The sequence below is a fragment of the Sinocyclocheilus rhinocerous genome, unplaced genomic scaffold (assembly GCF_001515625.1).
Source record: "Sinocyclocheilus rhinocerous isolate Xijiao unplaced genomic scaffold, SAMN03320098_v1.1 scaffold160, whole genome shotgun sequence".
NCBI lineage: Eukaryota > Metazoa > Chordata > Actinopteri > Cypriniformes > Cyprinidae > Sinocyclocheilus > Sinocyclocheilus rhinocerous.
The window spans coordinates 49,407-62,179 of NW_015624563.1; the positions used below are offsets into that span (position 1 = coordinate 49,407).

Genomic DNA, 12,773 nt, shown 5'->3' on the forward strand with positions numbered 1-12,773 from the left:
GTTTCTCTGCAGCAGGGACTGGAGCACTTGTCAGGATAGAAGGACAAATAGTCCGGGCAAAATACTGTCAAAATCTGCTGCCCTCTGCCAGAAAGTTGTCAATGGGAAGAAGGTTTACCTTCCAACATGACAATGGCCCAAAGCACACAGCAAAACTCAGCACACTGTGGCTGAAGGAGAAAAAGCTGAATGTCTTTGAATGGCCTCGTCAGAGCCCAGACTCAAACCCCACTGAAAATCTGTGCAATGACTTGAAGACTGCAGTCCACAAACACTCACCATCACATTTAACTGAACTTGAGCAGTTCTGCAAAGATGAGCGGGCAAATACTGCAAAGTCTAGATGTGCAGAGTTAGCAGAGAAAAATCCCAGCAGACTAAAGGCTGTAATTAAAGCAAAAGGTGGTTCAACAAAATACTGACACAAGGGGCTGATCATTTTTCCAACTCAGTGATTCTAGGTTTATTATTATTATTATATATTTTTTTCTGACATTTTGGTATTATTATCTTTCACTTGGATGTTATAAGTTGCACTGAGTAAATACAGCTGGATAAAACAAAAACTTCATTTCAGGCTGCAAAGCAACAAAATGTGGTTATTTTAAATGGGGTGAATATTTTCAATACCCACTGTATATCTAAAATATTTATTTTACATTTAAATAATTAAAATGGTTTATTAATTTGATATGAAATTATACTTTGACTGATTGAAAAATAAATATATTTATTATTATTTATAAAGTATTAATACTACTAAGTATGTATGGTACTATCTTTTATTTACACTCATTTTAATTAAAAAAATTAATTGTCTGGACAAGATTTTTTACTGAATGTATTATGAGAATGATGAAAAAATATGATGATAATAATAATAATAATGTTTCTGGACACATTACGTTACCAAGAATTTGGTTTTAAAATGTGCTTGATTTTCATGAAAAAAATGAGCATAATTTTTTTAATGCAAAATATAATTTCTTATTTTTTCTTTTGATTGTTAAATATGGGCATGTGTTTTGTGCATTATTGTTGTAATGGAGGCCTTCATGCAGTAAGGTTATCATGAATATTCAAAATTATAATTTATGAAAATTATTGTGAAAGAGTTAGTTTGGAGGGATAAATGTACTGTAGTACTGTACATGTTTGATATTTTTACACTCTGCAGTAGGCGGTCATGGGGACAAAAAAAATGCAATATTATTTTAGTAATATTTATATATTATTTAATATGTGTGCCATTTTTGTTAATATTTTCATTTTTAGTTTTACTTTCTATATAATGAAAATGATCCAAGTGCACTTGTTTTTGTGTTTTCTGTCGAATCTGCATTAATAATGCATCTTTTTTTCATCTGCAGTACTCCATTTGTAAAGAACCTCTGATAGAGCTGTCAAACCCTGGAGCGAGTAGTTCATGGTTTTACTTAACCAGTGACGATGAGTTCATCATAAAGACTGTGCAGCACAAAGAAGCTGAATTTCTGCAGAAGCTGCTTCCAGGTTACTACATGGTGAGCCACACAATCACCACAATAACAAGGAAGAAACTGCACTATACACTGCTATCTCAATTCAGTTGCTCATATTTACGGTTATTATATTAATAGAGAAAAAAACAACTACGGTTAATAATTTTACAGCACAGTTACTTTACAGTTGTTTTATGGCCCCGTTTGCTGTAGAAATACAGGACTACACTACATATTAAAACACATTAAAACACTAAATATTAGGCCTATGTAATATAATATATAATTATTAATTAATTTTATTTAATTGTCAAATTGTGATTATTTTTAATTATTAAATGTGCAAAAATATTGCATTTAGCTTGGCCTCCACTATTTTCTGACAATTGTACATTAAATTTACAGAATTTTTTTTATACCGATAAATGTTCTTTTCTAGATTAAAAATTAATCTTGTCCTTCCTGATTGCAGAATCTGAATCAGAACCCGAGGACCCTCTTACCGAAGTTTTACGGGCTGTACTGTATTCAATGTGGCGGCGTTAATATCCGATTGGTGGTGATGAACAATATCCTGCCTCGCTCTTTGAAAATGCACTACAAGTATGACTTAAAGGGCTCCACTTACAAACGCAGAGCGTCACGGAAGGAGCGCACCAAACCCTCCCCGACCTTTAAAGACCTGGACTTCCAGGAGATGCACGAAGGTCTTTACTTTGATGCAGACACGCACAACGCCTTGGTGAAGACTCTTCAGAGAGATTGTCGGGTGAGTCGTGTTGTTGATCACTGCAGAGCTCTTCAGGATTAAAAGTGGTTTGTGGTTATGATTTCCATTCATTTTATTCCACAGGTGCTGGAAAGCTTTAAAATCATGGACTACAGTTTGCTGCTGGGCATCCATGTTCTGGACAGGAAGCTGAGGGGGAGAGGCGGGATAGGGGACAGTAAGCGTCAGGGTGGGCAGAAGGTCCTGTACTCCACAGCCCGCGAGTCCATTCAAGGAGACGGCAAAGCAGCCGAGACTCTTCCTGATGCCGATGACGACACGTGAGTGGAGTAGAGAGAAATTAAAGACAAAGAATGTCAGACATGCCAAATATTTATTTGTACACTACTGTTCAAATGTTTGGGGTCAATACTTTTTTTTTTAAAGAAAGTAGTAATTTTATTAAAGCTGCAGTCCGTAACTTTTTTTGGTTCAAAATGATCCAAAATCAATATTTGTGCAAGTACATAACCAGCCAGTGTTCAAAACTATCGCCTTACTTTAGCCCGATTCCGCTGCAGCCGTGCCGACTCACAACCCACGCAAGCTAGATAATTACGCACACAGCTGCAATGCCAGGTTTTCAAACAGAGATGGCGACAAAGAGGCAAAACTTACGGACTGCAGCTTTAAGTAAGGATGCATTAAATAGATTGAAAGTGGCAGTTGTCATGGTGGGTCAGGCAAGGAAGAGGAGACATGGATCTATGTGCAGCCTAAATACTTTTATTAACAATAAAAACAAATGAACATAATCCAGTAATGTAAAGAGTAGCAGAAACCGCAACAGCTTTACACAAAACATGCAAAGTTGATACCGAACAAAGGACTGAGGAACCTGAGGGCGTATAAATACACAGGCTGATGAGGAACTAAACAAGACACAGGCGAACATAATCAACGAACCAATGAGTAACTACGGCAACAAACTAGTGATAGAACAAAGGACACAGGAACAAAACACATGAAAACAAGGTGAAATTGAAACTAAAAGGGAACATGACAGCAGTAAAGACAGAAGATCTCAGTTTCAAATAAATGCTGCTTTTTGAAATTTCTATGTGTCAAAGAATCCTGAAAATAAAAAAGTATCATGGTTTCCACAAAAGAATTAAGCAGCTCAACTGTTTTCAACATTGATAATAATGAGAAATGTGTCTTGAACAGCAAATCAGCATATTAGACTGATTTCTGAAGGATCATGTGACACTGAAGACTGGAGTAATGATGCTGAAAATTCAGCTTTGATCACAGCAATAAAATCACATTTTAACATGTATTCAAATAGAAATATGTAATAATTGTTTTTCCAATGTTACTAGTTTTACTGTATTTTTGGTCAAATAAATTCATCCTTTGTGAGACATTTAAAAAATTTACCATATATATGTGAAATAAAACTTCTCTGATTATGTTGAAATGTTGAATAATGTTGAAAAGCTGAAAATATGTCCTCCATGTTTCTAAAATATTTCTAATACGTTTTATGACTGACCTTGGATTAGTTTTGAAATAATCATGTGTTTTTGTTCTAGATTGGGTGGCATTCCTGCTAAACACAAAGACGAGAAGTTGCTGATCTTTCTGGGGATCATTGATATCCTGCAGTCCTATAGGTATGAATCACCTGACAAAAGATAAGAATAATTACTATTTCAATTAATGATGACTTATTTGAATATTGAAAATTTCTATCTCATATATACAGATTTATAAAGAAGGTTGAGCACTCGTGGAAAGCTCTTGTGCATGATGGCGTATGTATTTTTTCTTTTTTACATTAAATATATTTTTATATACTTCTATTTGAACTTTATCATGATTTCTTTGCTACTTTGCATGCTAGGACACAGTATCTGTCCATAGACCTAATTTCTACGCTGACAGATTCCTGAAGTTCATGGGCACCACAGTATTTAAAAAGATTCACCGTAAGTTTAATGCTTATTGTTTACAATGGAATTCAGTTTGAATGAATATGATCATTTGAAATGATGTACCAAACCTCACATTTTCCCCTCTTTCTTTTTACTTTTAGCTCTCCGTGGTGCGTCCTCGAGAAAGAAGAAAAACTCTATCCAGCCGTATAGGTCGGCCTCACAGGAAGTTCTGTCGACTGTAAAAGAAGAGAGTCAAGAAGAGAGGAGGGCGCAAAGCCTGGAAAACCTCGATGATACAGGTGCTTATTGACTTTGAAGAGAATTAATACACACGTATAAAAATCATACGTTTTTTCTTTAAGGAACAGTCCACCCCCAGAAATGAAAATTCTATTATTATTTATACACCCTCAAATCGTTCCAAACCTGCATGCTGTTATTTTTGCCATGGAGTTTGGAACAATATGAGTGTGAGTAAATAATGACAGAATTTTCATTACTGAAAATGGATCTATCTTTGTTGAAATAAAATAATTTCATCCCTTGTGACAAATAGTGCACTTCATTGTATTAAATGTGCACTTGCAGTTTACTTCAAATCTTAAAAGTATATATATCTTTAAAGAAATACACTTATTTTGATGTGTTGACTAACACTATAGCGCATCTAAAGTACTAGATTATAACTTTAACCGTAGTGTGTTATTTGATATTAAATTTAAAGCTAATATATTTTAAATTGCAACTTCATCATTCTAAATGTGTAATTACAAGTATATTTAAATACACGACTTACAAGTTTCAACAAAATTGACATTAAAGTATATTTTAGTTTACCATAAATGCTTGTCAGTACATTCAGCAGTGCACCCTAACTGTAATGCCCCTGTGTCCTTATTTGGTTGTTCCTGTCCTCATTATTAGTTAATTACCTTGATTGATTTGAATCCTTGTCATCCTGCCTGCCTCCAAACACCTTGACCGTGACACTAACCACATTTCAAAGATAATAGAAATATAACTAAGTGGGTCAAAAAAGCACACTAAAGTTCAACTAATTGCATTTAATATCAATTTTAACTATAATACATTACAGTTTAATAAGTACTCTTAATACAATAAGTGCTCTTAAGTATGCTAAAGTGTACCTTTGTTTCCATTCAATATCATATTTTTACACATTCAAGCACCCTAACCACATTTCAAAGATAATAGAAATATAACTAAGTGGGTCAAAAAAGCACACTAAAGTTCAACTAACTGCATTTAATATCAATTTTAACTATAATACATTACAGTTTAATAAGTACTCTTAATACAATAAGTGCTCTTAAGTATGCTAAAGTGTACCTTTGTTTCCATTCAATATCATATTTTTACACATTCAAGATTCATCGTTTCTTCCAATGCTGCTTCTTTTTGACAGAAACACACTCCTCTCAGAAACCTGATGTTATTCCAAGCTCCACCAGACTCAACGCGGCGATTTCAGCCGCCACTATGTCTTCTAATTCCTCTCTAGATGATGTGAAGACTGAACCAGAAACCAGGTGTTTACCTACAAACACACACACTTTCCCATCAGACAGACGTATTAGCAGAGGTGTAAAGACTTTTTGGTAGTTTTACTGAGTGAGTAACAAAGATATTAGCAACTTTTGCTCCCTATTTCACTATATTTTTTAATAAGCATCTGTACCTTTTGCTCCACTACATTTGTAATGAGTGTTGCAATTACACATTACATTTTGCATGGCACCTAGCTTTTTCTGCAGCAAAAGAAGTGATATCGCCAACTACAGGGCACTGAAAGTACTATATCTTGTGCGTTTTGCACGTACTCACCCAAACTTGTCAACAAGGCTACTTTATGTGAATGTGAGTTTCTTAGCAAGTAGCTGTGAATCACTGGTGTTTTATATCCACCTTATTTTTCCCGTGAGAGTGTTTTATCACATAAATTTTATGTGTCTGGCTTCTGGTCTCATCCGCTTCCAGCTATTTTTAGCTGTACAATACAGCTAATTTTGCTGCTTGATATTGCAAACTGGTGTGTCTTACCATTTTCTTTTAATGTATTATCTTAATTATGAACACACTGGTTAGTAGTGCAAACAGTTTTACCGTTTATTGCACGTTGTTATTCTTCTCGTTATTTCCCTACAGCGGCGAATGAACCGGAAGTCTCACACATTCACAGAAAACGGCTTATTCACGTTGAAAAATAAGGTGGATATGAGATGAGGGCATGACTGCAGCCGGCAATGAGGCCGAAACCAGCACAGCCAGTGCAAGAAGGCTTTGACTTTTTCATTTTACTTATCATTATTTTATTTATCTGTTATACTGAAGAGACTTTTTTTGAAGGATATTGTTTTATTTATTTATTTTTTTGCAATTTTGAGGTCTTCAGTTTTATTTTGGTTTTAGAAAATAAAAGTTATTGCTCTCCTCTCAAATCAACTCTTTCTTATTTTTCACTGGCATGTCTCTTTGAGTGCATCTTTGAGTACAAAGTATTGTTTTCATGTACTCTTTACACCTCTGCATATTAGTTTAAATCAAAATGAACTTCCATATTCCGTTACAGATCTTCCTCTCCTTTTTTTTTTTTTTAGCTAAACACAATGTGATTGGCACCTTCTTGTTTGACTGATGTCACTGTGTTTTTTGTCCTCAGAGATGATCGTAGGACGTCCAGCTCGACTCTTGCATTGGAGGATAGCACTCTTCTTGCTTCAGACTCACAGGCGAGCACACCTGAGTCCGGTCTGGACGTCTACTTGGTCAGTAATTGTTGAGTCAAGTCACATTGGTTCTCACCAAATGACACGTGATCTGAAGTTCCCCTGGAACTCAAACTCTTTTGTGTCATTCGCTCCAGATCCGTGTTTGTGGCTCATATTGTTTTCTTTTTTAGTGAAGTGTGAGGCCTTCTGAAGTGGACCGGACCATCCAAACATGTACTAGATGTAGAAACAGTGGACATGCTGTCTCACCCGCCACAATTTTGCACAACGGATATCTCTAGCTGCTAATACACATGGACTGAGAAAGGCCTTATGTTTGAAACAATGGCAGAGCGATTGCCACACTATAGTACTGCAGTGCCTTACACTGTCTGTGCACTTTGTACCTACTTGCAAGCACAAGTTTGTTGTATAATAATAGTTACACTCCCATTAGACCAGTGTGCTGTAACGGTCTCATAAACACGCTGGTTGGTATGCATGTTAAAGGCATGATACCTGATTAAAGCATGTGTCATACAAACAAAGAAATAAGTTTATTATATAATAACACTGGTATAATTATATTGTGAGCACTCCTGACTTGTATTGTGTGAGTAATGATTTCATGTAATCATTACAGTACAGTGACTAGTACCAAAAGTTAGTAACATTGTCAATAGTGAGCATGGATTGATTATTATGTCTGCTCATGTGATTTTGATGCACAATCAGCATAATATAATGACATGGGGGTATTATAATGGTAAATGTTACTTTTTTGTCTAAAGATTTACATGGGTTTAGACGTTAAATACCATAAATCTTTAAAAACGTTTTATAAAATGTATTTAAATTTAAATGTATTTTGATTAGAGTAATATATGAATTAAATGCGCTTTTATGTAGAATGTTTTTAGCTGCTATTATGCTATTAAATGCTGCATCTTCAGAAGAACTTTTCCACTTTTTCTGCATCACATGAGCACCGTGTGAATACTATCCATATAATTCAATATGACTGACGAGCTGCAAGACACATTAATGCACTAATCATTTTTATTTTAAGTTATTCTAATACTTATTTATAATTATAACATAATTAAAGATAGCAGTTATAATGTCTCACTCTCACACCAGTGCTCTTCATCTGTTACTGTTACAGTCGCATGCTGTCCACTAGGGGGTGTATTTGTGTTTGTTTCAGTAGGACAAATAATCTTTGAATAAGCACGAGTATTTTACTTTTTATTTATATTAATGTAATGGTGTTCAAACTAATATATTATGTATATGATATATTGTATTATATATGAATATGTTTATTACAAGGAGATAAAGGCCCTTTTAAAGGATAATATGCATATTTTTGGTCTCAAACCGAAAAAAAAAATATATCTTTTATACATATTTATATTTTTATATTATATATGTATTAGAATAAGAATGTTGATTCAAGCAGCACAATTCATGTGAAATGTGACAAATGTGTAAGTTTATATGATTAAAAAACATTTAAATATAAAGATAGGGAAATTGATCATGCAAATACTGCTAAATGTCACCATAAGCATATTTGAGCAGCAAGATATTTTGAGTGATTTTAACTACATAGCTATGAAAATGACCTCTTTAGCAGTTTTTTGTTTGTTTCAAATCACTTTGGGCATTTCTTAACATCTGAATTATTCACAATTATCACATCACAGTGTAGCTTGAAAATCATAATAAGTATGATTAATGCAGGGAATATAATTATCTGTATAAATTGTTTTTTAAAAAAAAACATTTTAACATTCAGCAAATGTAATGTGTTTTATTACATTTTATATTCTGACCCTTATGATAACACAAGGTTTCAAAGCATCTAGCCACGACACAATACTTTTAAATCATCAGACTTTAAAGATGACATATGATCCATATGGAGGCTTATGTGGTATGATTCAATCAGCTGGTCAGACATATGCGCACAGGTATGAATCAGAGCGGTCACGTGACTTGGGAATACGCTGTTTGGACTCACCTGCGAGTTCTTGGACACGCCCATACCTGGGAGATTCAGGAAATCTGGGATTGTACACAGAATCGAGCTGTTGAGTGTTTTGTCTTTAAGTGTCCAGTCACACATAGATCCTGCCGGACCCCGCGTGTCTCCGAGAGTTGATGGCTCTTCAGTACTGGACCCTCTAAAGGTACGTGCTTTCACTCTGGACGAGTTTTGGTGTTTTTGCTGTTTCCCTGTTGACTGGTTTCGGTTGTCTATTGTTTAGGGGAGGAGGCGGATAAAATTAAGTAATGTCAGATGAACATAGAACTGGCGCTTTTAATGTGAACTTGAATTCAGACTTGTATTTGATTTCGTCTTCTCTTGAACGCAGTTAGCAGCGTGTTTTAGGCCTAGCGTTACATGTCATGATATTATGTTCCCTGTCCTGCATGTTTCTCACGAAACTTCAGTGATTCCCCTCACGCGTAGTTTCATGTCAATACGCTGCGATGCTGAGAAGTGTAACTAAGCTTATTTTACTTTTTATCTTGGTAAACAAATCTATTTTATGATTAATTATCGATTGAATTTTTCAATTGTAAACAATTTAGAAGCTAAGAAAAAGTCTAAGAAATTGTATTCAAAAAGCAGCAGTAGTTTCGCATAATCTTGATTATTCTTAATAATAATAGGCTAATAATAAACTGCTTATAGGCTATTTGAACTTGTCTGCCGAATCTAAACAACATGTAGGAAAAACATAAAACAGGAAATGATATCATAGAGAGGACCCCCAAAGACCCATATCAAAATCACTACATTTTGTTAAAAATGTACTGTTTAATGTTTAAAATATAAACTTTTTAAGATCTAATTGTCTGTCTATATGCACAACGATTTATTAAATGTTTTTGAATGAAGTATCTTATGTTCATGGCTGTATTTATTTATTTGATTAAAAGTCCAGTAAAAACTGTAATACTTTGAATTATTATTACAATTTTAAATAACTGTTTGAATATATTTTAAAAAATGCTATTTTATTACTGTGATGTAAAGCTGAATTTTCAGCATCATTACTCCAGTCTTCATGATCCTTCAGAAATCATTCTGATATGATGATTTGCTGATCAAGAAACATTTCTTCTTATTATATCTTATTTAGTGAAAACTATTTTTGCCACTTAATATTTTTGTGTAAACCGTAATACACAACCGTTCATAAATTTTGGGGTAATTAAGATTTATAGCCTTACAAATGATTTTTATTTAAAAGAATTACTATTTATCAAAGAATCCTCAAATTAAAATGACTATTTATCAAGGAATCCTATGCAGTTTACATAAAAATAAGTATGTTAACTTTAGGAAAGTAGGAAGTTACGTAGTTTTTCCAAAAGTAGGAAAAACTGTTTTCAACATTCATAATATCAGAACTATTATTATTAATTAATAATAAGAGTAACAATAGTAACTGATCAAATTAAGCACCAAATCAGCATAAAAATTATTTTTACTGTATTTTTTATTAAATAAATGCAGCTGTGGTGACCAAAAGGGAAAAAAATATATAAAATCTCAATTATTCCAAACTCTGAACTGTAATGAAATTGTATTTGGTAGTACATGAAACATTATTCTGTGTTCAGTGTCTTACTGTCATTCGTCAAGTCCAGGTGTGGAATGTGATGGACTCATAGTTTTGGACAGTGACTCAGAGTTACTCGCATGAGGACAGCAGTGGTTAGAAAGGGACTGTTTCCCTTTCTGTGCTGCTGCTTGAATAACATTACTACAGGGTTATGCATATGTTTACTCAGTGACGCTGTCTGAGGTGTGATTGAAATATTACATGATTTATATGATGATTGAATATACATCTGTCAGAGAACAGCAGTACATGTGCATTGCATAATGTAGAGGTGATTCTGCGTGAGCCGAACACATGAGAAAGACCCCGGCTTACACTGCCAAGCAGCGCTTGCGTAAAGGCATTAAAAGACTTGGACAATAGTCGAATTACACAAGCATACACAAAATCCTTTACCTGTGAATTTCTGACATTTATACAAGGTTTAAAACATAAGGTTGTTTGCTTGCATTTAATATGAGCACAGCAGAAGCAGTAGACTAAAAATAGGGAATCGCTTTTGTTGCGTCTGGTTTCATAATGCATTTGAGTTCTTAAAGGGGTCATATGACGCGATTTCAATTTTTCCTTTCTCTAGAGCCGACTTTAGGGATTTTCTGAACTTTATGCGGTAAAATTCATTAGATGAGTGTTCTCAGAGAAATCTAAGTCTATTCTCACAAGCCTTGCAAAAGTTTCTAGATATTAAGAGTCTTATTATTTCATGGTGTTACTAATACTGGAACATTTTTGGTATCTTCTAAAAAATACTGTTCAGGATGTGACTGGTTTTGAATAGATGTTATTTGATGTGTCTGCTTTTCGTAGAATAGGAAACACTTCTGATACTGGTGCTATTTAATGTTCCTCAGGCATATTTCAGAATCTGTTCATTAGGGCTGCATGATAAATCGAAATGGAATCGAGATCGCGATTCGACAGAAGCTGCAATTGTCACGCGTATCTTTCAGTGAAGCACGGTTCTGTGATCAGCAGTAAATCTCCATACAAAGGCCAGAGGGCGCTCTCGCGCTGAAACTCCAAATACGCCTCGCAGAAGAAACCCAGAAAATGCCTATCGCTGCAGCTGAATAAACAGAAGATTCAACAGCTTTCATTGATTCAACGTGACTAAAAAACACACAACTACGGCAATATACGGTTTATCTGAGTTCTTATTATTATAATTTTCATTAAAATAAAGTATATTTATAATGCAATGCGACTGAGTCTGACGTGCCCGAGCAGATTTTACATTGTGTCAGAGTGGAGGACAAAGTTCATTTGTTCATGTAGGTCAACCGTTTGGAAGCACAGTATCAGCAGAATATGACTACAGGTGCATTTCTCAGTTATTATTAGTGGTGCTTGGTAATGCATGATTTTAGACTATTGCTTATATCTTGTTTCATACAAACCCTTAATCCTTAGTATTACACTTTGGTGTGAAACCTGTGCTGCATAAATTACACTTATTTAGGATAGTTCACCCAAAAATGAAAGTTAGGCCATCCTTTACGCACCCTAATGTTGTTCCAAAACAGCATGACTTTCTTTCTTCTGTGGAACATCAAAGAATGTTATTTATATTTTGAAGAATATTATTTAGTCAACAGTTACCTAAATGATTTTGGTTACCAACATTCTTCCAAATATGCAAGTATTTTAGAATGTTGGTGATCAAATAATTTTGGTGACTGTTAACAAAAATGTAAAAAAAAAAAAATGTTTTTAAATGTCGTCTTTCATGTTTCACAGAACAACAGGAGGGGAGTAAACGAAGACAGGATATGTTTTGGGGTGAACTATCCCTTTAAATTGTGTGGGTTGCTGATGAAAGGTGCACTTCTACGTTCTACTTTTCTAAGTGGCCTGACATATTACACACACACACACAGAAAGTATATTCCGCCAGTGTTGTTAAATACGCCTTTAATGCTTCTCTTAAACTGCTGTAATGTGAAGTGGTTACACCAGCAGTGATATTGTGAAAGTGCTATTGTGCTATTATTATGTCTAATGTAAGTGTATTGAGAGCCGTGGCCGTGGAGACGTATACAGACATGCCTGTATGAGTGAGGTCACAACACTGCTGACTGTACCATTCATAGTATGTGATTCATTTGTGTTGTTATTGGAAGGTGCTTATGGCGCTTTTCCACTGCGTGGTACGACTCGGCTCGGTACGGCTCAGTACGGCACGGCACGGCTCGGTTTGGCTCGGTTTGCGTTTCCACTGCAGTTTAGTACCGCTTTAGAGTGGGCGGGATTATTCACATGTCGTTATAGTTGCG

The 12,773-nt window shown here is 34.8% G+C and overlaps 1 protein-coding gene across 1 annotated transcript in view; it reads left to right on the forward strand.

Moving 5' to 3' along the window:
- LOC107743110 (phosphatidylinositol 4-phosphate 5-kinase type-1 beta-like) overlaps window positions 1-7,817 on the forward strand; it is a 9,983-nt gene extending 2,166 nt beyond the window's left edge. The window contains exons 2-11 of the mRNA XM_016556235.1: window positions 1,371-1,523; window positions 1,954-2,250; window positions 2,335-2,531; window positions 3,786-3,866; window positions 3,959-4,007; window positions 4,097-4,181; window positions 4,289-4,429; window positions 5,557-5,680; window positions 6,811-6,916; window positions 7,051-7,817. Coding sequence (XP_016411721.1) covers window positions 1,371-1,523; window positions 1,954-2,250; window positions 2,335-2,531; window positions 3,786-3,866; window positions 3,959-4,007; window positions 4,097-4,181; window positions 4,289-4,429; window positions 5,557-5,680; window positions 6,811-6,916; window positions 7,051-7,053 — 1,236 coding nt within the window. The 3' untranslated portion in view covers window positions 7,054-7,817. The remainder of the gene's footprint in view (window positions 1-1,370; window positions 1,524-1,953; window positions 2,251-2,334; window positions 2,532-3,785; window positions 3,867-3,958; window positions 4,008-4,096; window positions 4,182-4,288; window positions 4,430-5,556; window positions 5,681-6,810; window positions 6,917-7,050) is intronic.
- The last annotated feature ends 4,956 nt before the right edge of the window (window positions 7,818-12,773 follow it).